The 23055-nt window shown below is 36.2% G+C and overlaps 1 protein-coding gene across 1 annotated transcript; it reads left to right on the top strand.

Moving 5' to 3' along the window:
* Positions 1-1077: 1077 nt before the first annotated feature.
* Positions 1078-23038, top strand: PI4K2B (phosphatidylinositol 4-kinase type 2 beta). Its single transcript, XM_066317155.1, is given in 11 exon segments — positions 1078-1216; positions 1219-1605; positions 5640-5788; positions 10934-11134; positions 11611-11742; positions 13058-13211; positions 14698-14765; positions 15261-15357; positions 17817-17950; positions 19013-19072; positions 21631-23038. Coding segments are annotated over 11 exon segments (1695 nt in total). The 3' UTR covers positions 21805-23038.
* The last annotated feature ends 17 nt before the right edge of the window (positions 23039-23055 follow it).

The following is a 23055-nucleotide window of genomic DNA, read 5'->3' as shown; positions in this document are numbered from 1 at the left end:
TTTAAGGTCCCTTCCAACCCAGGCCTTTCTATGAAATAGCTAATGAGTCATTTATTGTTTATTTTTTTTTTCAAAATAATGAACTCTCAATTATTTTAGAAGCTCATAAATTGACTGTTCAATGGAACATTATTGAAACAGCCACAACTCACTTGTAGCTAAAGGGAGGTGCAGTATTACTTAACAGTCTGCTGAGAAAAATGTCAGACTTCTTCCTTTTAGCTTGATCTTTTTGTTTGCTTTGCCCAGAAATTACCATGTGTTTAATTTTCTGTAAAGAAAATTACATCCAGTTGCTGTAACCTTCATATATGTGTTTACTAGGGATCAAATGGCTATTCCTCTGGAGTCACAGTTGGCCGAGTTCACTTTTAATATTAAGAAATAGGAGCAGAAATGCGAGTGTGAACAGATTTTATCAAATATTACAGATATTAGTAGTTACATAAGTAAATGACACTCGGCTTAATTCCAAAGTCCACTGGCTGACAGGCAACCCTAGACAAAACAAACACAAGTCCAGCATTTCAGTAAGGTTATATTTGTCAGTAACCAAGAATAGTGGATTTCCCCCCTGTAATCCAGATTATGCACATGTTAAATTCTTATACCATGGTTTTAACTATAAGAATAATGAATAAAATATACATATATACTTACTATTTTTAGCTGAGGACTGATTTGCTCCCAGCATAACCCACAATCCTAGTTCTATGCAAATATTCAATGCAAGTATCTTTCTCTCATATTTCACCAAAACTTGAGGAAACCCCCTCTTCTATGGACAGGATTGGGAGAAGACATCCAGGCTGAAATCTGATGCAATATGTTTGGGTTATAATTGTATTCTCTTTCTTCCAATTAATAACGCATAGACGGGGAGACTGGGGGGACATGGAAATAATGGCAATGTATTCATACTGTTTTCTCTTATGCTGTTTATAGGCTTCCTGTTGGAAGTTACCGTGATGGTAGAGAACGATGTGCAGAGTTTGGGGAGGGAGAGCAGCTGGCTATGGCAAGCGGTGGTGAGGAGGCGAGCCTGTTCCGGGTGTATAACTAAGGCGGATCTCAGGGATGTTTTTGTTAAACGCCCAGCGCTGGCAGCTGCCGTCCATCCCCTGAGCGGCGGCGGGCCCGCGGAAGGCTCCGGGGCCGGTCCCCCATCGCGGTGCGGCCGCGGCCCCTTTAAGGCAGGTGGCGGGGCGGGCGCGGGGCCGCGCGCATGCGCGGGGCGCTGGAGCCGGAGCCGGAGCGGCGGGAGCGCCCCAGCCCGCCCGGCCGCGCCGCCGCCGCCTCCCGCCGCTCGGCCCCGGCCGCCCATGGCGGAGCCGGGCGCGGAGGAGCCCGACGAGCGGCTGCTGCTCCTCGTGGAGCCGCCGCCGTCTCCTCCTGCGGCAGAGCTGCCCCGGCGGGGGCCGCGGAGTGCGAGAGCCGCCCCCGGCGGGGCCGTGCGGCAGTGTGGGGAGCCGGGGCTCGAGGAGGTGGAGGACTCGGAGGACTCGGGGCCCGAGGGGGATGGCGAGGACGAGCCTCTCCTGCGGCCGGCGGGCAGCGGGCGGCGGGCGGGCGCCGCCTGGGACAGGGAGCGCCGCGCCGCCGCAGGTACGGCCCGGGGCCGCCGCGGGGAGCGGCCGGGGCGGCTGTGCTCGGGAGGGCGGCCCGGGGGCTGGGGCATGGACCGCTCCTGCCAGCGAGGCTAAGAAATACCTGTCGGCACTGAAGTGCGCTCCGTGTGCCGTGTCCGGTGTCATAGCAGCGGTGAGGGGCACAGATGTGTTGACCTCTCTTGACGTATGGGCTAGCTGAATGTTAAGGAAGGGAGGATGCTGCAGACGGATAGAAGTTCGACTGCTTTGTCCCTATGAGCAGGGCTGTTCGAACATGTTTACGCCTTCCTGAGTGTCTCCACTGTCACTTCTCCCCGCTCCCTTTCTGCTGCATTGTTGGGCCTTGCTTTGTTTGTTTCTGTCATGTTGTTCGAAAGTTGTGGCTTTGCATATTTTAGACACTGTATTGTGGTGGAACCGGCTTCTGCTTCCTGAGCACTTCGAAAAGTGTCAGGTTTTCAGTTTGACTTGCCTATCCCACTAATTACTTTTTTGTGACTCCCATCGTTTGAACAAAAAATAAGCCTGTATTTGTTCTTTGTTTTAATCATATGCTCACTTTGTACCATCACATGCTTTAAGAGTTTTAGATGTGGGCTCTACTGTCATATTTTCGGTCTTCATAAAATTTTTATCTTCTTTTCATATTTTCAAATTAGTTCTTGAGGAGAGAAATAAAACGTGAAAGTCCAGAAACTCAAGAACTTAGTTATTAATTTAAAAACAGACATAAACATGCCCATTATCTAATTCTAAATATCCTGGCAAAATGATCAATCACATGATACATATTGCTTACTTTCATCAGGCTTTCAAGCTTTCTGGTTCTGTGTAAGTTTCTATGTAAGTATGCATCTAGGACGGGCTTGCTGACAGAAATACGTGGAGTTCTGTCTCTTTGTTTTTGCTGTTGTAATTGTACTGTAGGATTTCTTGCCAGAGACTGCCAACACTGTTTCTTTTGCAACAATAGAGTGCTTGAAAAAAAAAATCCAAACAATCCCCCCATCAAGTTTAACAAAATAAATTGTGTTAATATTTCTGTTTTAGTAACTGCAGAGAACTTTTACTTGTTTGGTCATAAAGACAGAAAAATGTAGTCTTTTAAGAAATCTAGTCTTTTAAGCACTGGTCTGAAGTGTAGTCCATACGTGTAATGTAAACATGCCATTAAAATGTTAGAGTTTTCCTGTCTTTTTCCTACAAGGTTTAAGATCTGTTAAGGAGATAGTGCTTCTAGCAAAATATTTCTAGAAACTTTAAAAAATAAGTTGCTGGTTCAGAGTGGAGGCTAGAGCCATGGGTCTGGGACCACTGAAGCAGTTAGGATGGTGAATGCAGAGTACTGCTTAGAGTCTGCCTCAAAATCTGTAAGAAAATCTTGAAACTGATACTGATTACAGCATCTCATCCTTTGTTTCCTTGTAACCCTTGAAGGTGCAGGATTGTTTCAGGTCAGGTGGAACCGACAAGCACCAGATGGTATTCATGTATGTTTTTGCAACACAGAGTGTTTCTTTAAGGGAGCTATGGTCAGAATAGAAGATGGAATTGGTTAAAGGGACTACTTTTAATTATATTACTGTTTAAAAAGTATGAATCTAGCTTAGTGCTGAAGGAGTTCATACATATTACTCTTGTAAAGTGTATTAGTTTAGTCTAGCCCATGTCATGCTTACTTGATGGAAGAACAGGTTGAGGTGCATACATGGATGATAGTATTTGTATCTTCTTTGGCAAGTCTTCATCATTCCAGTATAGCAGCTTCACAGACTTGGGCCTTAGCCAAATTAATGTGAAGAAAGTTCTCAAGCTTGGTGGTTAGACTGTGTATGCGTGAGCCCTGTCTCCTTAGTGGGAGTTTAATGAGAAGAGTAATTTTCAAGAGTAATTGCAAGAGCAACCTTAATTAGTTATAATTGTAAGTTTAGTGATTGTACTGGGAATAAGTTTTGTCATAACATGCTTTCTCAGTGGAAAAGTTGATTAAAATATTTTGTTTAAAGAAGCTAATGCACAACGCCCCCAAACCCAGCCACATTCAGCAAATACTTCTTCAATTAACATGGCTTATTTTCATATGGAAAGGGTTTATAAACTCCTTAAAACTGCTGGTTTCCTTGTCAGCCTAATTGGTTTTGTACAGCCACATCACAGTTCTAACATGCTTCCTAGCAGCACAGTAGCAATACTGAGCGAATAATGAGTTTCAGAAATTATTTCTCTTTTCTTTTTTCAGCATGCAGTGTAGTTTTTTGTTTGTTTGAATATTTTTTTCTGAAGTTATCTTTTCTATGTTAGAAAAGACATGGTTGGAGAATTTCCTCTGACAGTGAGACTACTTAATGGTTCTAGATTCTAGAATAAATGCACAAAAATTAAAAACTGACCTCTGAGTCTTCCACACAGTCAACTGCAATCCATGTGATACAAAGTTCATCTGTAGGTTTTCTTCATCTGGAAGATATAATTGTGCAGAATGGCTTAGCATGGATGTTGCACTTTGGTAACAGTATAATGCACAACCCTGATTTTGCTTTCACTGACAAAAATATATAGTAGTTGGAACTCAGCTGTGTGATGTAAAGTAGATGTGTGGAGATAGCTGAGGTTCAGCTGTAAAATAAGAACCACTGATTCAAAGTGACTTTTTCCATGAATATAAGCTTATTGTGGGTCTTTTGGTTTATTTCCCTAACTCTTTTAAGTACTTTGTGACAGGAAAACCTTTGAACCTTTTCCCTCCCTCTTGTTGTCCCTTGTCTTGTTGTCCTACTCTAAAGTCTTAAAATGTAGTTTATCACAGCAGTATTGGCCAAATAGTTATAAATTATTCTGATCACAATGGGCTGTAGCTGTTGATTCATAAGAATGATCCGCTGTTAGCTTTAAGGTTTCTCTTACTTGTGGCCTACTTATACTAACATTTTCCTATATTTTAATGCTTCTTGACTGTTTTTGTTTGGAGTCCATGTTGCTATTTTAAGTGGTACATGCAAGCAAATGCTAATATTCTAAAAAGCTTCAAAAACTGTCCTGAGGTACAGAAAAGTAGTGTGGGGTTTTTTTTTAAAGTTTGACTCTACACAAACTGTTAAGAAGTTTATTTTTTCTATATAGAAGTTTCTATATAGGAGATGTATATTAAATTTCTTCAATGGCTCAAATGGGAACAAAGCAACTTTATCTATAAATGTTTCATTAGAATAATGTAGCTGTTTGTTAGTGCATAAATGAGCCCTAATGCACAGGCTCATTAGAGTGCACTTGGTGAACATGTGAAACAACCCTAGCCTCAAAAGGAGGTATAATAATCTACAGTATCAAAACTTGTGAAGAAATATCTAAAAAATTGCAGGGCCGGTAGTATTCTGGCACTTTCCTTTCTACTTGTCGCTGTGAACATTTGCATAGAGTCCTAGAGTTTGCACAAATGTCTGCACAGGCCTCATCTTCTGGTCAGTAGGTAAAGAAGTGCTACAAGTCCCTTCCAGAGTTTTAAGGCTGGAATGGTTCTGGCATGCAGGGCATCACTGCTGTGTTGGTGCCACTTGTGAGTGCTACATGTAGCAGATTATTCAGTGGATTAACTTCCTTGTGTTTTAGCAGATAATAAACATGTTAGCCAAGCTCTTAACTGAATGGTACAATGCTTTTCTGATAGTGGGTAATGGACAGGACACAAATAATATGTAAAATCTTTCACGCTTTTTTTACAGTTGTTACTTTGAACTTTTTTTTCCTTAGGTTTATTTAGTAAATAAATATTAAAAAGAAAAATCCTTGAAAATTGTAAACAGCAGCGGCAGTCTCAAATTTTTGCAGATTTGGCTGATTTACTTGAAATGAAAAGTTGATTAGACATGGATAAATCAGTGGAAAAACTTGCACTGATTAAATGGACCAGATTTTTCAGCCTGGGGTTGGATGGATGTCAGCAGGGAAGGCTGTTGGCTTATCAGTGTGTTTGCTTCTGCTTAATTTGTAGAACAAGTTGCACTTAAGACTGGTTGTTTTCTTGTTTTACAGGACATACTGCAGAAATGAATATATTTTTAGACGATCCAGAATTTGCAGAACTTATTCTGAGAACAGAACAAGCTATAGAGTGTGGAGTTTTTCCAGAAAGAATCTCTCAAGGATCCAGTGGGAGTTACTTTGCTAAGGATCCAAAAGGGGTGAGCATGTTACTGCAAAGTCAAACACACCATCAGCAGCAAGTTGAAAGTGGAAACTCAAAAATTCTATCTATATGCAAATAAATGTAAATAAGTTATTTAATAATCTATTTTATGCCAAAATTTATTCTGGAAAAGCAATGCAAGTAGTACTTAGATTTCTAATTATGTCTTGCTGTATAAGGTAAGGCAAAATAACTATTATTTCTGCTGCAGTTTTATCATGTTTTTGATGATCTGCACCAAAGAAATATGGAAAGAATAAAAGAGCCTCTAACATCTGAAAACCATTCAGGAATTCCCTTGTGCAGAATCTTTTTCTCTGTGTGTTTTAATTGATTTCTGCCCAACAGAACTTCTGATTTCAGCATGGTTTAACTTTCTTTAGCTAAGCCTCCTGTATTTTTCTCTCTATTCTTCTTAGATAGCATTTTATTTAGGTCATGTCTCCATTCTCCTATATAATTGGTAGATGGGTGAGAAGAGTGATAACATCAAATTTACCCTTTACCTTGTACTTGTCTACCGAATCTTAGCTGAAAGATTTGGTTTTCCCTCTGCAAGATTTGGTTTTCCCTTCTGTAGTTCGTAAATGGTACCTTGAATAGTGATCATCAGTGAGGTGTCCTAAGGTTACTTGGAGACAGAGAAGTAATAGTTTCTTGAATCTTTCTCTTGAAAAGTAACATGTGGTTAACATTATTTAGTTAGAGGAAATTATGTCTCAGACATATTTCACATTGTTTTCTTTAAATTATAAATACTTTGCTACTGACCTGTTTCACAAAAAGACCTCCAAGGGCTCGACTTTTGTTAATTTGTCACATTTGATTTTATTTTAAGCTCAATCAGCAGTTTTTAGCTCTTGGATAGATGTAGGTGTTCCTTAATCCTGGAGATCCTAGTTGTGCTGGAAATGGAAGTTGGAACACTTTGAATGCTTAGGTTTTCAGAGCATGTTCTAGATTTTTGTCATTCCCGTAACAGTAATTTGCCTTTCATTTAGAAGGTAGTGTGGTTTTTGTTTAGCTTTTAGTCATATTATTGGTCATTAGAAAATATGTTCCTGTTTTGCCAGTTAATTTTCATAGTTGTTTAATTTGCTTTAATAACAGTTTTCTAGTAATAGTTTTTACACTTTATTGAATTAGTGATTTTTCTTTTAGAGTAGTTACCTGACTTTAATATAAATAAATATGTCAATTTATAATTTTATTTTTATGGAAAGTGGCAGAACCACCCTTTCAAAATCGTCTGAAAACTGAAGTACATATGCTTGTATTCCAAGAACATTTGTTAGTAATGATCCCCTTCAGTCTGGTGGAGAAAATAAAAAGGAGGGTCTCTTCTCTCTTTTTGAAACCTGAAGGAAAAAAAACCCTTTCAGTAATGGCTTTGTGGGATTCTTGCTATCACATGCAATGCTGTAAATATAAATCTTATTCAGAGTTCCAGCTTCATGTCACTCTCTTGTATGGTAGCTTAGGTCTTTGTAGATTTTCTGGTTGTGTGCTCATATACACATATTCAAACTTTCTGCTCTTTTAAAGTAGTATTTTAAGGTACATTTATATCTTATTTAATATACAGTAGAACAAAAATGTACAGTATAATATAGTGTAGCAAAAAAATAAGTAGTCAAATACTGATTTGAATCAATAGGTTTTCAAACTTTCCATACACGATGTATCTAAAGAATATTCTAAAGTGTCATGCTAAACATGCTTTAGAACTGATTAAGTTTTTTGAGTTTTCCTTAATGCTGTGCAATCACGATTTTTTATTGTTGTAAAGTTAGTAGAGAAATCACTAGGGGAAAGAAATCTTATCATATGTGGAAATCTGTCTTGTCTGGAGCTTATCTAGATTAATTTTGCTGGTTTTTGGTCACTAGCAAATGCCTGAGGTACTCACTGTGCCCTGGCAATGGTGAGAGAGTATTTATGTATCATTTTAGTATAAGTATAACCCTAGTATTTTGGATAGGCCAAATTATTCCTTGTTTCTTATGTGGCGATTTTCTTATTGGTTTTACTTTTCCTTTGCTGTGTTGTTTTTGTTCCTTGTTAAGTTTCTAGTAGTCACTTGCCCTGCTCCCTTATGCAGGTCATTGATTTGAATGTAAGTATTTAGGAGAAACAAAGATTGAAAAAAGAAGACTGTTTGTTTATTTTATATGGTTCAGAAAAAAGTATTGCAAAATATGAAAGTATTTGGAGTATAGGACTATGAGAATAATGATACTGAGTGCTTAGCAGACTTCAAATTTTGCTTTAGTTCTTTGCTTTTGTTCTGGAGCTTATCTATGTTTGCTATCCATATTAAAGGTCTGATAAAACTTCATTTTGTCAATAGTGCAACTTTCATGTGTAGAATGGTTTTCAGATCCTGTTTGAGTATTGCATCATTTCACTTCAGACCGGTTCTGTCACTTGCTTTCTCCTATTCCTCTTGAGTAATCTCCTCTTTCTTATGCTGGGAGGGAGGGAGCTCATTAAAGATGTGCTAAGCCTTTTTATTGGCCACCTTCTGAAGTGTTTGCCCAAAATGAATACTAAATTACAGATAAAATAAGCTGTTTCCATTAGGTCACCTTATTCACCTTGGTTCTATCAGAAAGATGAACTTCAAATTGCATAATTAAAATTAGCTTTTTGCACCTATTGGCAAAAGTTACGTATTTGCATACTGAAATGGAGTTCAGTACTTAAGCAGCACTATTACAGAAGGCTTTAATATTTCTGCATTTGTTGTTCATTGTGTAAGCATTAAATAAAAGACACTGTGTCTGTTACAAATTGTTCTGCAATATGTTCCTGACAGTTTCAATTAATTGCTACTGTTAATGGAGTTTCAGTCTATAAATTCATTTTGACTGGCAAAATTAAGACTGGCCTTGGTAGCTTGTTCTGTAGATTGAACTTTTTGGTTCTACTCTGGTCCTCAACAGCAGTGGCTCTGCAAAGTTTAGCAAGGTTCTAACTTCAACAAAACCTTGAAAACCATATCTAGATTTGACTTTATAGCACAGTACAGTCCAGGCTGATAATAGAATGAGCTAAGCTCCTTTTTTAAATGGGCACTTACTAGGAAGTATTAGCCAGAGAGTGATTCAGAAGAGATAATTAAAGATTTGACATGTACTTCTAAATACACCACGATGTTTCCAAGAAGTGCAAAGCTGCTAGCTTTGTTTAAAATAACTTTTTAACAATTCTAAACCTAACATTAGGATTTTGACTAAAGTAGCATACCAAATGCTGTGGTTTAAAAATAAAAAATAAGTAAAGCATTCAAAAAGCATGCTGGCCTCTCACATTACATAGAATATTTATTGCATTTGTGTAGGTCTAAGTTTTGTTTGTGCAGTTGTGTTCAAGGTTTAGAATGCAACCTTAGAATCACAGATAACAGCATCCCAAACCCAAGAGAGTTCTTGTCCATTTGTTTCTTGACTCTGTCGATAGGACACTAATTTTATAGTATGAATGCAAATAATAGTATTTTGTAATTTAGTGTTCCTTGTAGTTAGTTATAGATGGATGATCCAGACAATGCTGCTAATGCCTGGTGTCCTGTGTATCTGTTTACAAACTGAGTGAATTAAGTTTCCTGTAGTTAGTCTTGGGCAGTCTTGGACAAAGCGAGATTGTTTTGGAAAAATTGGTTGAAAAATCTCTAGAAACTGAACCAGCTGGGTAGATCCTATTCCTAATCCAGCTGAATCAGCAGCTACTGAAGAATAGTGCTGGTTTCTGACTGCCAGGAAGCGTGTTCATGACCTGAGTGTGAATCAGCTTTGAGTGTTGGTGTGACAACAGGCAGTGTTTAGCTTATTGAGATACTCACTTTTTTCATGAGGATTTAGTAAAGTACTAATATGTGAAAATGCTTCTTAAACAGTTGTTCTTTAGTATTTATCAGATAGAATTTGATTTACTTGCTGTTGTCCAGTGAGAAGGGATGAAGATGCAGCATTTCTATAGCTTTCCACTTGAGCTACAGAAGAGTCATGTGAACTTTATGCACTAGGCCAAAGTTTGTCACAGACAATTGAAAGATTATATATTTTAATGTGGTAATAACCCTGCGGTTTGAGGTTAACAAATATAGAACCTTATGTAGAAGGCACTTTGAGAAATTGCCAGTTTAATGCTCGTGCTGTGGAGCAGCACCATTTTAACACGATTCTTGAGGAATGTGTAACTAACTTGTTGTTAGTTGCATTCTGCTTTGGAGAGTGCAGAACCTGGCTGTCTGTTCCAGTCTCAAGCTGCACTTAAGTTTTTAAAGGATTTCTTTTTTGCAGCTTATCTGCTAGGTTCTAAGCCTGTCATTTTTTGGCTTGTTAACAGTAAATGTGTTGTTCCTGTTATTTTTTTCTATAGCAATCTATTCTGGAGTTCATTATGCCTCACTTTTCTCTTAGCTTAAACATTCACTGTTCTTACTGTCTTTCTTTATTCACATATTTTGTGATTATTCTCGTTTTTTTCAGCTTTCTCCAGTTTGTTAGCAGATTTGAAGCACAGTGTCCAAAACTGAACACAGGGCTCTGACTAATTTTAAGATTTACTATGCATCTGTAATGTAAATGATGGCTGATGCTCATTTTGATCCATTCAAACTCAGGGTAATAAGAAAAAAAGATTTAAAAGAAAACAAATCATTGATTTGTTGTTGATTTATAGTGTTCTATATGTTTGTCACTTTCCTTCAGCCATTACACCTCTGAAATAGCTGGTCAGTGAGTTGTTGGTTGGCTGAAAATTGTTTTTAAAGCTACTTTTAAAACCTCCTTTTTAAGAACTTCAGACAAATATATATATATATATATATATATTTTCAAATTATGTGCTTTTGAATTTTGACAAAATGTTTTGAAAATGTAAATATTGGTTTGGACTTTCTCTTATGAAGAGCTCATTTTGAATTTGTACTAATCCTAAAGAAGCACTTCATGATAGATTTGTTTGGAATTCAATTTTGTTAGTTTTATTATTTCATCATCTAAAAAGAGCAACTGTAAAACGCACTGGATAGGATTTAACCTATCCAGTATTTTAAAATAAGTGATTTTTAAACTAATCTTAGTGTGTTACAACTCAAAGTGCTCATATTTTAATTTTATATTATTTACCTTAGAAAATTATTGGAGTATTCAAACCAAAATCTGAAGAGCCTTATGGACATCTCAATCCAAAATGGACCAAATATTTTCACAAAATTTGTTGTCCTTGCTGCTTTGGCAGAGGCTGCCTCGTTCCAAATCAGGGATATCTCTCTGAAGCTGGTGCCTATCTTGTGGATGAGAAGCTGGGGCTTGGAGTTGTACCTAAAACCAAGGTAAAAGTTAAAACATATAAATTACTGAATTAAAAAAAATAAAAGCCAACATATTTGTCAGTCTCTGAACTGTGGTTGTGTAGATAGCCTTGTATATCCTGTGTTATTTATAAGTCATTTATAAACTATTGCAAGTACAAAGGCACAGTGATTTGATGTAGAAAAAGCGACTGTGATTTTTGATTTAATGAATAATTTTGAGATCTGAATTGGATTTCTTCTTTGGAACCACTTTCTAGCATTTTCTGATTTTCTGTGCCTCACGTTTTGACAAGATGCAAATTGCAAAAATCAGCATATCAAATTCCCATATTTGTTTGGGATATGTAAACTAGAGAAATTATCTGTTGAAAATACTTGATGCTTGCTTCTTATTTTTTTAATTTTTTTTTTAATAACTGAGCATAACATTAACTGTGAATTTACAATTGAAATAATGAGGAATTCTGAGCTGTGTTTAACTTTCATGTTCTAAGGTTGTCTGGCTTGTCAGCGAGACCTTTAATTACAGTGCAATAGATCGTGCCAAGTCAAGAGGAAAAAAATATGCTTTAGAGAAAGTGCCAAAAGTTGCTAAAAAATTTAATCGAATTGGACTACCTCCTAAGGTAAGATCAAAAATAAGTAATTTGTGCATGTCCTGATTCTTACATAAAACTTTTTTTTTAAAAAAGGGTATTTATGAGTAACTTCAACCATAGAAGAAAAAAACTTGCTGCTTGTTGAAAACTGTCTGAAATTTGATACAACTGTTTCCATGCAACATGTATCCACTCTTACATCATTCCTTCTTTTGAACTATTTTAATAATCATTTCACTTTTTGTTTCAATTAGCAGTCCAGTTCTCTGCTGGAGTAGTAACATTAATTTTTGTATATCTCACTTTTGCTCTATTTATTGGTTGCTCTTTACCTGTCCTTTCAGTTTCATGTTTTGATATTGTCAGTCTGTTTTTTCCCTGCAGTTTATCTAATTTTTAATATTTTTGGGGAATTTTTTTTCTTTCTGTTGTTTTTATTCTTTTGGGTACCCTGCTGTTGTGTTCTTCCTACCTCCCTTTTGTCTTATGTGCAGACTACATTGACTAAAAACCTCACATCCTTCTTACCTGATGAGCCTTATTATATCCCCAGAATGTCACCAGTGTTCTAATCCTAAGCTTTGAAAACACAGATTACAGACAGGGTGGGTAATCCACTTGTGTCAGTTCCCAGGAGTTTAGATCCATGTGACATGGGTTGTGCAAGCTTGTTATGAGCATGGTTGTTCCACATGCTGTGTGTTTATCTACCTGCCTTTTAGTTCTCAAATAGAAATTCTTGAATTTCAACCTTGAGCACCTTTCACATATTTATGGAGCCTATGCCAACTGTCATGTTCTTCCTTGGACTCTTTTGGGAAATGTACTTCAGTCATTTTTTTTGCAAAAAGCATCTGTCTTGAAAATGGTTAATGTTGCTTTTCTTATCAGTGAAGTTTTAAGGCTTTTCAGAGAGGAAGATTTCTCTCTTGTAATTTTTAGTGAGTGTTCTCTGAACTATTGAAACAAGTATTTCCAATGAAAAAGAGAACAGGTGTTAACTTCTTTCCCTCTGTTTCATATATTTCTTGTAATACTAACTGTTCATTTACACTGAGCTCTCTGGCTATATTTTACTCCTGGTAAACTCACTGAGTGTTTAAACAAAGATTTTAAAAAAACCACCCCCAGAAACCCACCCTAATGTGATTTGACTCTTACCATTTTTAAGAATAGAGGAATGAAAGAGAACTTTATTTATCACTTCATTTAACTTTTTCAGTGTCAAATTTCCTGTGCTCTGAACTTTGAAAGTATATAATGAATTTTTTCTGTTAATGTCAAAATTACTTATGTGACCTACCCATGTGCATTTTCCAAATGCAGTTTCTTAATATTTCAGGTTGGCTCCTTCCAGCTGTTTGTTGAAGGATATAAGGAAGCTGACTACTGGCTCAGGAAGTTTGAAGCTGATCCTTTACCAGAGAACACAAGGAAAGAATTTCAATCACAGTTTGAAAGATTAGTTATCTTGGATTATGTCATCAGAAATACAGGTATTTGTTAGTATCTCTTGGTATCTTATCTATTTTTGTGAGGCAGAAAGCAATGCTGCCTGAAAACTGGTGCTTAAGGCTTTTAATGCATTTCAGATAGTTTCTCATGATTGAAGGCCATAAAGATGCATTTTAAATAAAAATTACTTTGGATTAATATATTAAATATTGCAGTGCGAAAACAGTCCAAATACTCTTTGATTGTTACTCACTATTTTTAAACAATGTGAGAAGTCAAGAAAAAATACTTTTGTTGTGCTTTAATGTGCATAGGCTGTTATTAGCTGTTTCCCTTGATTAGGATAAAGGATTGTGTGGTTTCAGGACCCATAAGAAAAGCCATGACTACAATTCCTTTTATTCTAAACTGGAGCTGATAATAGCATGGTTTCACACCAGCTCACAATAGTTCATATTAATTGTGTAGGCACTGAGGTACCACTGCAATGTGTGACTGTCAGTTCTCCTGCACTCTTGTTTTTATCACTCTGAAGCTGGGATTCTTCTGTTACCTATGTAGGTGAAAAAACCAAAGGCAGTTTTATGTTTAAAATATTTACTTTGCTGTTTTGGCAGAGGTGGGCATCTTTGCTTTTCTTCGGACATACCAGGTCTAACTAGTTTTCTCAAATTCTCTTTTTAGAAGCAAACTAGAAGAAAGTTTCATAAGAACATAATGCTTGCTAGCTGTTGTCATGGTCTGTCAGCTTTATCCAATAAGCCTCTGAGTTTCCAAACAGTTAGTGGTTTTTGACATTCTTAAAATCCTGAGTCATATACTCAAAATAAAAAATTTCATTACATGATTTTACCTTCATCAAATATATCTAATCGTAATAGAACATGAAAACCTGATGGTTAAATTTAAGGGTGCACCTTAAAATGACAGAAGGTCCTACAAATCCATGCAGTCATTTCTGTCTGAAAGACCTTCTCAGAGTGTTTAATCTCAGTTTTGTCTGAACAGTGCAGACATTCTCAGTTTCTTGCCCTTCTGTTAAGTTTTGCCTCTTCTCCATTTTTCTAGAGTCTGTTTTCTCCATGTAGTTCAAAGGCCACATTATCTATAATTTTGGAGCCTTCTCCATTTCCTCATCAGCATTAAAACAAGCTTAAAATTTAAGTCATTTGGTCTGATAATGTTTTCTTCAGGAAAAATGCACACCACAACCAATCTTTCTGCATAAAATGTATGAAGAGAGTTTCTTTTGGCCTTCTTGATATTTTGCTGCACATTCAACCAGTTGGGGAACCTAAAGAAGTAATATGTACCTAAGAACACATGGTAAATTTCGCCTTTCCACTGAAACAGTTGCCTGGACATTTCAGTAAAACTAAACCACGTGTGATGGGTAAAACACTTTTTGAACAGTTTTGCCTAACTCCATGGGTAAAGTGTCAGTTTACACACATATTGTTGTATGTCACTCTAGATGATGACTTCTTTATAAATGACATGTTGTGACATGTGTTTTTCTGTTTAAAGACAGAGGTAACGACAACTGGTTAGTCAGGTACGAAAAACAAGATGATGAACTTGATCTGTCAGATAAGGTAAGAGAATTGTACTCTGAAACTTATATTCTTTAAATTGTTTAGTTTTGTAACTTGGTGTTGATGGAGATTTAGGGCATATCCTTAATCCTGGTGTATAGTTTCAAGAAATAGGAGAAGTACAGATTATTGTAGGCAAAATTGGTGGAAAAGCTATTTTGATTAGACTAGGTAGAAGAGTGCTAGAAATTATTTTTATTCTGTATTTTTACTGTACTAGCTTGGGCTAAAATAACAGTAACCATGTTCACTTGCTCAGGCAGATTTCTTCATCCTTTTGTGCTCTGCTTATCTTGTGTTTGAGGAAGGGCATCTCTTTAGTGGTGGTAGAGTAGGAAATTATATGTGGTGGAGTTACTTGGATACTACTTTATATTGTTTAAGTTGAATTAATCAGTGAAGCTACAAAGTATATTATTTAGTGTTTTTAATGTGCTTTACTGTTTGTGTAAGCACATAAGTCTATCACTTACTTTTTGAATATTCCTTCTGTAGGATAGCCAATGGACTATAACTAAAGAATCTATTAAAATTGCTGCAATTGACAATGGTTTAGCATTTCCTTTTAAGCATCCTGATGAGTGGAGGGCATGTAAGTACTGCATTGTTCAATCATTTTCCTTTTGGGAGTGTAACTTCCAAAGAAGTAATTTTTATTTGTGTTGTTGTAGTAAGGAACTAAGAAATCATCACTGTAGCTTTATATTGAATTTTTAAATAATGTACTCTTCTTCAGAAAGTTAGCAACAATTGCAGTGGCTTATGTGATTTGGTTCTTGTTCATATTTTTTACCTTTAAACAATATTAATCCATGGACACTCATAAACATAGCACTGTATATAATGGTGAAATTGGAAGAATTTAGGAACATGTTTCTCACACATGGTTTCTTGAAGAACGTAGTGGAAAATAACTTGGTTGCCAGGATTTGCAAGTTGTCCCTCTGTTTGCCCAATTTCTATTTCAAAATGAAGGGTGCTGTTGTAGGTGGACAAGCCGACAGGTTGTTTTTTTCTTGTTCTCAGCTTTAGCTTACTTTGTAGAAGTTAATATTTAGTTAGGCAATTTTCTATCTGCTTGAAAATACTGTTACTATTTTTGCTAACCTATTATTGACCTATTAAACTGAGATAGTCAGAGATGTGGTCAAAAACAATGTATCATTAGGAGGGAAGTGCCCAACAGGGCTTGCCGTGACTTCTGTGGGCTATTATCCAGTCAGGTAATTCTGGTGTTTAAGTGTGGGCTAGTTATGCTGTCAAAAGGCTGGTTAAGTACTCCACCCAGTGCTCTGTGCAGCCTCTCTCTGGATACTAAATAGATGCTGTCCTACATATCTCTTGGCTACAGTCACTTCTGTAGAGCTGTTCTAAAGACACAGTGATTTATTGCTTATTTTATACATCTTTACTTCAGCATCAAAAAGGATAAACTTGCATGATCCTTTAGAATTCTTTTGCAGATGGACAGGTGTGTGATAGTTTTGTAAAAGTAAATTTGTAGTGTAAGTTTTACAAATTTCAGTCTCTTACCCCCGGAGCATGGTTTTGATGACTAGAGCTGTTTGGTCATTGAGGATAACCTTCTGAAAGCCAAAGAGCAGCATTTGCAATAGGCAGGAAGTTGGTCCAGCGTGGATGAACAGGGAAATCCTGACTGAATTGGGATGCAAAATATAAGTACATTAAAAAAAAAAAAAGTAGAGACTTTCCTGAAAATTAGAGAATTTTTCCAAAATTGGAAAATGAATGGAGTTTGGAATGTCGAAGCTCAGCTGGAGTACAGCTGGAGTACAGCTCAGCTGGAGCTGTAAGAAGAAGAAAGTGTTGAGTAAATTAGAAGTGAGAGTGGGACTGAAGAAAAGTGCAGCAAAGACATAAAGGCATAAGAAAGAACAAGTTACTCAATGCTGACTTTGCCTCTGTTTTCACTTTTAAGATTTGCTCTCTCTCTCAGATCTCAAAGCTCATAAGGAGATTCATACCTTGGGAATGAATCCCCAAAGCATAAGAAAGGGAGCACTTAAGGAAAATGGTCATACAGAAGTTCATAGGAGGATATGGGATGCAATAGATACAGTGGGAGCTGGCTGATGCTGTTTGTAATGCAGTTTTCTCATCACTCTTGAAAGAGTATAGTAATGTGAGAAGTTGCTTTAGTCTCCATGAAGACTGTGGAATGAATCCTCCTGGAAGCTGTGTTCAGGCAAGAAGGTGATGGGGAAGCCAGCATGGATTTACCAGGGACAAACTCTGCTTGATAACTAGGCAGCTTTTAATGATGACTGCTTCAGTGGCTGAGGGGAGGGCAGTGAATACTGATTTTTTATTTTTTTTTTCTTGACTTTGGTGAGGACTTCTACATGCTCTCTCATAGTATTCACATAGGGAAACATAATATATGAGTGGAACAGATGGTGAACTATGTGGAAAACTGGCTGGATTGTTAGATTCAAAGGGCTGTGGGCATTGTGAGGAAGTTTAGGGGGTGGCCTCTGCTAGTGACTTTTCTCAGCTCCTGCACTTAATAGTTTGGTGTCTTGTTTAATTACTGGTAATATTAATTACTTTTGCAATATAATTTGATAAAAGCTGTCTAATAACTACATGAAAAATTATGAATGCTTTTCTCTCAATGTACTTAGAAAGCATTTAAAAGATTAAAAAAAGTATTAAAAATAGTAACTTTTTTGTTAATTCTTCCATATGAGTCAAATAGTTGAAAGATTTCTATTTGATTGCAGCTATTATTTACTCCAAAGGAAACTGCCTTGCTAAACTAGGGGAAGGCCTCAACTGTTGCTCACAGTGTTTAATTTATACACCTTTTATGTCTTTAACTAAATATTTATAGCTTAATATATTTCACGGTTTGAGAAATGGCTTAGCAGTTGTAAAGCTGCTCTGGTAACTGTAGCCATAAGGGATGTGTGGGGTAACAGTGTTGGGAGAAAGGGGTGCTACTGACAACTTGCAGTTGGTAGTAGAGTACTTGACTCAGAATTTCATTTTTGCTGGTTTATCATTGATTGCACTGTTTTTCTGCATTAGATCCCTTTCACTGGGCTTGGCTTCCTCAAGCAAAAGTTCCTTTCTCTCAGGAGACCAGAGATCTAGTTCTTCCTCGCCTTTCTGATATGAACTTTGTACAGGACCTTTGTGAAGACCTTTATGAGCTATTTAAGGTGAATCAAGCACTTTGAATTGACTATTACTGAAGTGTCAGATACTTGTAATGAGATAGTTAGGCGCATGAAAAAAATAACCTTGTAACTTCTGAATGCCAAGATACTATGCTATTCTACCTTTAACACTGGCATGGTAGAAAAGGTAATTATAAGGAAGCTGTCACCAATGTGGTTAATTGATAGTAATTAGTTAATCTGAAAACATAAATTATCTATTCTATATATGTTTCATATAATTAATTAAAGCTAGTTTACTCTTACAGCACAACTGTGAAAAACAGCCTTTAACATACCTATGTGGTGTGTATACACTTAAACTGTAGCAGCCTGAAGAAATAATGTATTTAATGTAACTTAAAGTACCTCTTTCATACACTTAATTTTATATGCATATATTGTGCTAAGCTGCTGCTGAAATCTTGATCATATTCTAAGTCAAACTCACTTTAAAGATACCAAAACTGACTACAGTATTGACATGTAAAGGGTGTCCTCTAAAACATTTTGTACACATTTGTGTCAGATGTTCAAGTGAAATAATCCAATTAAGGATTGAAAGAATTGGAAATTTTAAACTTTTAATGAAAGTGCAGATGTAATGTCAAAACTAGATCCTGAAACACATTTTTTCTCTATTTGCATCTTTGACTTATTTGTGTTCAAAATGCCTCTGGGTTTGTTAGTTAAATGTTAGTAAATCTGAAGGAAGAAGTATTTTTCTGCTGGAGTCATGGTGAGAAAGCACAGTGTAACATTTTGTGATAATATTAAGCCTGGTATCTACCACCTGTTGGTATTTACCAATACCCAAAAGTGGTATCCACTGATGTATTTTCTTTGATGATGTAGAGCAGTCTTAGTTTTCACATATGTAAACTTGATGCAATAAATAGACCTTTTTTGTGATTCATACTAGCATTCTATTTGAAGCTTTCAAAAATTATTATAGTGTGGGTAAATATGAATATGCATATTATGATACTGATGAATTTACATGCTAAATATGTAGCTAAAAATAAATGGGTTATTTACTATGAACTGCTTGTTTTCTTAATAAAGACTGACAAAGGATTTGACAAGGCTACTTTTGAAAACCAGATGTCTGTTATGAGGGGGCAGGTAAGACTGCTTTTTTACATTTTTTAGCTATGTATTTAGTTATTTTTAGCTATGTATTAAATCATTCCTCAGCTGCTTTCTTTAGAGCTACAAAAACTAACTTCTATTACACTGAATGACATTTGAAGGTATTTTCATCTGAGAAGACTAAATTTCTTTCTAGGGTTTGTTCTTATTTGTGGCTAGACGAAACAGCAGAAAGTGTATATTGATTTTTTTAAAAAAAAATTACAGAAAATGCTTTTATTCTAATTCTGTTTTACTGTTTTGTGGGGGATGGGGAGGACTTAAATGTACATTCTTAGCAGGTGTTTTAAAAATGAAAAAGAGCAATAAATTTGGAAAGAAAACTTGATGTCAGATTTCCTTATGCTATTGAAATAAATGTGACTTCATTTTAGAAGGTTGACTTGATTATTGAAAGCCACATTAGGTAATAAAATTTCTTCATCCTATCACATGTTGAAACCATCCTTCAAAACAGTCCAGCCATTTTCAGGTTAGAAATTTGATAACAGTTAAGTGCTAGGTTTATTTTGTTTTCTGAGGTTTTTTTTGTGATTTTTCTTAAATGCTGAAGTAAAAGAGGAGAGGGTTACTCCATTTTTCTCCTATTTCACAATTTGAGTGGTGTTAAATATTAGAGAAAAAGCTTTACCTAAGAAAAAATTTAGTTCACTGTAGGCATAAAATAGTGATTTCTGCAAGTGTAAGGCAATTGGACTAAGCAGATTAATAGTCCCATTTGCCCTGAATTTATTGAAACTTAGTCTTTGTGTTCATAAATTCAACATGGATAGCTTTAAATCAGACAATTCCTAGAGTGTTTTAATTCAATGTTTTCTCTGTAGAATCTCCTATATTAAGATGTACCTTGCAAAAGACTGCAGCTCTGCTTAGTCAAACATAATCCTAGTTAACATCTTTTATGTGATAGCTAAAAGACAGCAAACCTTACTTACTAAATTGAATTATAGGAGTTGTTTCTGAAATAACTCTTCTGAGAAGTTTGTATACTCATGGAATATGGGTTCTTGAAGTACTCATGCATCCTAAACTGTATTAAGTAGTGTTTTTCTGATGAGACAATTAGCTGCAAGTAATCTGTTATTTAACAAAACACTTGGAAAAACATGACTGATATAATTGAGAGTGATGTAGCTGGGGTTGTAAAAATCAATTTTCCACTATAAAGGCTGGATCTGAATCCTTTCTTCATACAGTCCCTCAGGTGGATTTTAGCAGAGATTTGTTTTACTTTTCGGGAGGCAGGGGTGGGTGTTTACCTCTCTCTAGCTATATAAGAGTGTTTCATCATGGGAAATGTCAGGGTTTCAGGCATAGAAGAAATGCAGGTAACAAGTAATCCTTGGATGTAATTGGAAATATATTGGCAAACAATATATTTGTTTAGCACTGATTTTAAACTTGTTTTTGATGTAAAACTAAAGTATGTTGCGAGGGCATTGTAGAAGACTTGGCCATCTGAATCACATGCTAAGGGTTTAATTCAGTTGGGATGAATTTGTAGTATAGCCAAACATCTAAATACATCTTTAAAACTGAGAATTTAAGAATTAGAAAATGACGAATCTAGATAAAGAAACTGTAGGGAAACATATCTTGCATGAAAGAGTTAAGGTCTTTAAATCTAAGATACCAAACATAGTTAGAAGCCTATTTTTCTGAAGTGTAGGAAAAAATTTGGGAAGGTTTTCAAACCCAAAAGAAACAGTTCTCTCAAGAATGTAGAGTCTAAGCAACGGGTAACACATCTACAAAGGATTGGCATAGACTTTTGAGAATGTAAATGTCAAGTGGAGCTGCTGGCAGAACCAAATTGCAGTAAATAATGCAAAAGACTTTGTCGGGGCTCTTTGGCCACCAAAGAGCAGAATAAGCAGAGGATCAGTCTTACAAAGAAGAAAGGGGCATTGTGCAGGGGAAAAAAGGGTTGACATTAAGGATAGTGCAAATGTGTCACTAGAGCTAAATAGAATACTTGCCTCGGTTTTCAGCAGGATAACATTGAACATGAAGTAATGAGGGCAGTCCATGAGCAGTGAAGTTTGGAGGAAAGATAATAGACTCATGGGAGCTGAGGGCTGAATTTGGGTCTTAGCACTGGGTTTGGTATGAGCTAATTATATGGCTTCATATATTTTGATTGGAAAATAATTTGTAGCTAAACTGCTGGCACATCCTATGTTAAATCCTGTTGGTGGCTTTCTTATAGGTATTTTTTCACTAAAGGTGCAATGCTTTCAAGAAATGTGCTAAATTTAAAATGCTTGTAGATTTTTCACTTAGAATTTTCTGAAAATTTGGAGAGGACTGCATGAAATAGGAAAATCATGGAAGGGTAGATAGCCATAGGATGTATTCATGTTACTGAATAAATAAAATATTTCTACTTGCAATAGACATCTTTTGAAATTAATTTATTTAACAGTACAGTCCTCTACAAAATTGATTGAAGAATGGCATCTAAAATGATAAGCCTCTTAGCCACAGTTTTATTTGTGCACCCTAACCTCACCTGCTTTTACTCTTTTTAGATACTAAACCTTACTCAGGCATTAAAGGATGAAAAGAGTCCCATTCAGCTTGTTCAGATGCCACGTGTGATTGTAGAGCGAAGTAGCACTGGAAGTCAGGGCCGAATTGTTCATCTGAGTAATGCATTCACACAGACCTTTCATAGCAGGAAGCCTTTCTTTTCCTCCTGGTAGCAACAAAAATACATGGGAAGAGTAAGTTTCTCTTAACTTTAGGAAGCTACTTCTGTGTAAAGGCTCTGCAATAATGTACTTCTGCTGTATACCAAGAGCTCTGACTGCTGACACCTCAGAACTTCAATTCTAAAGACTTAAGTAATGTATTTTGAATGTAATAAAAGTTTACAATTTTTGTGTCAAAATTGTGAATTCTTATGTCAGGGAATGAAAAGAATTTGTCCATACTGTATTTTTATAGGCTAAATTAATGTATTCTGAATAAGGGAAGACAGTTTGCATTTGCTGAGAAACTAATTTTGAATACAATAGGATTTTTTTTGTTTAGTATAAATGTGAGAATCCACACACTATCAATTTCTTTTATATGGCCTTTAAAAAAGTTCAGAATGTTATCTTTGATTGTGAAAATGCTTTTCCTTGGAATTTCTTCTTGTATTTTGAACTGGTTATAGATTTTTGTAGACTAGTTACTTGAAAAGTCATGCACTTAAAATAAATCAATCTGTCCTTGAAAAACAAAGGGAGAAGGTGGGGAAACGCTTCAAGTAAGCTTTTTTGCACGTGGGGACCAAAAATAGTTCAACCCAAGTAAATACACACAGTTTCTACTGTGACAATATACAGAGTGTATGTTTCAGAGGTTGAAATTTCACTGTAATTTTTAGCCCTTGTATATTTAAGCACATATATGGAAATCTGTGATATTTCTTTGGAGATGGATCACAATGAAGGAATTGCACCGTGTTGTTATGAGTTTGTTTTGCCATTCGTATAAAAATGTGTTATCCCTTGTCACTAGAGTGATTCCTCTGCTGATGACAGAGGCACTGATGTGCTCATCACAAAGCCAATCTGCCTTCTAAATTTCTAGCTAAACATAGTTTGTTTGGGGTTTTTTGACTGGAAAGAAAAATAAAAAAAAGAAACCTGGAATACGTACAGCACAGAGAATTATTTTTGTGCCCTGAATAATGTTGTGCTCACCTGCCAATCACCATTTATGTTTAAGTTACCTGGGTTAAGACTTGACAGTCATGTTGCTAGGTCTGTGACTTATGTGATGTGGTAAATATTTTTATTTTAATAATTTTCTGGACATTTAAGACTGGGAAGGGGAGGAAAATTGCTGCTTTTATGAAACCTTCAGTATTTCAGACATTGCTGTATTTTGTAACTCTAAGCAATATTGTTGAACCCAGAAATAATAAAATGCTTGTATTTTATATAATTTTTGAGTGGATGTAA

The sequence above is a fragment of the Sylvia atricapilla genome, chromosome 4 (assembly GCF_009819655.1).
Source record: "Sylvia atricapilla isolate bSylAtr1 chromosome 4, bSylAtr1.pri, whole genome shotgun sequence".
NCBI classification, from domain to species: Eukaryota; Metazoa; Chordata; class Aves; order Passeriformes; family Sylviidae; genus Sylvia; species Sylvia atricapilla.
This window is presented reverse-complemented; position numbering and strand designations above follow the sequence as displayed.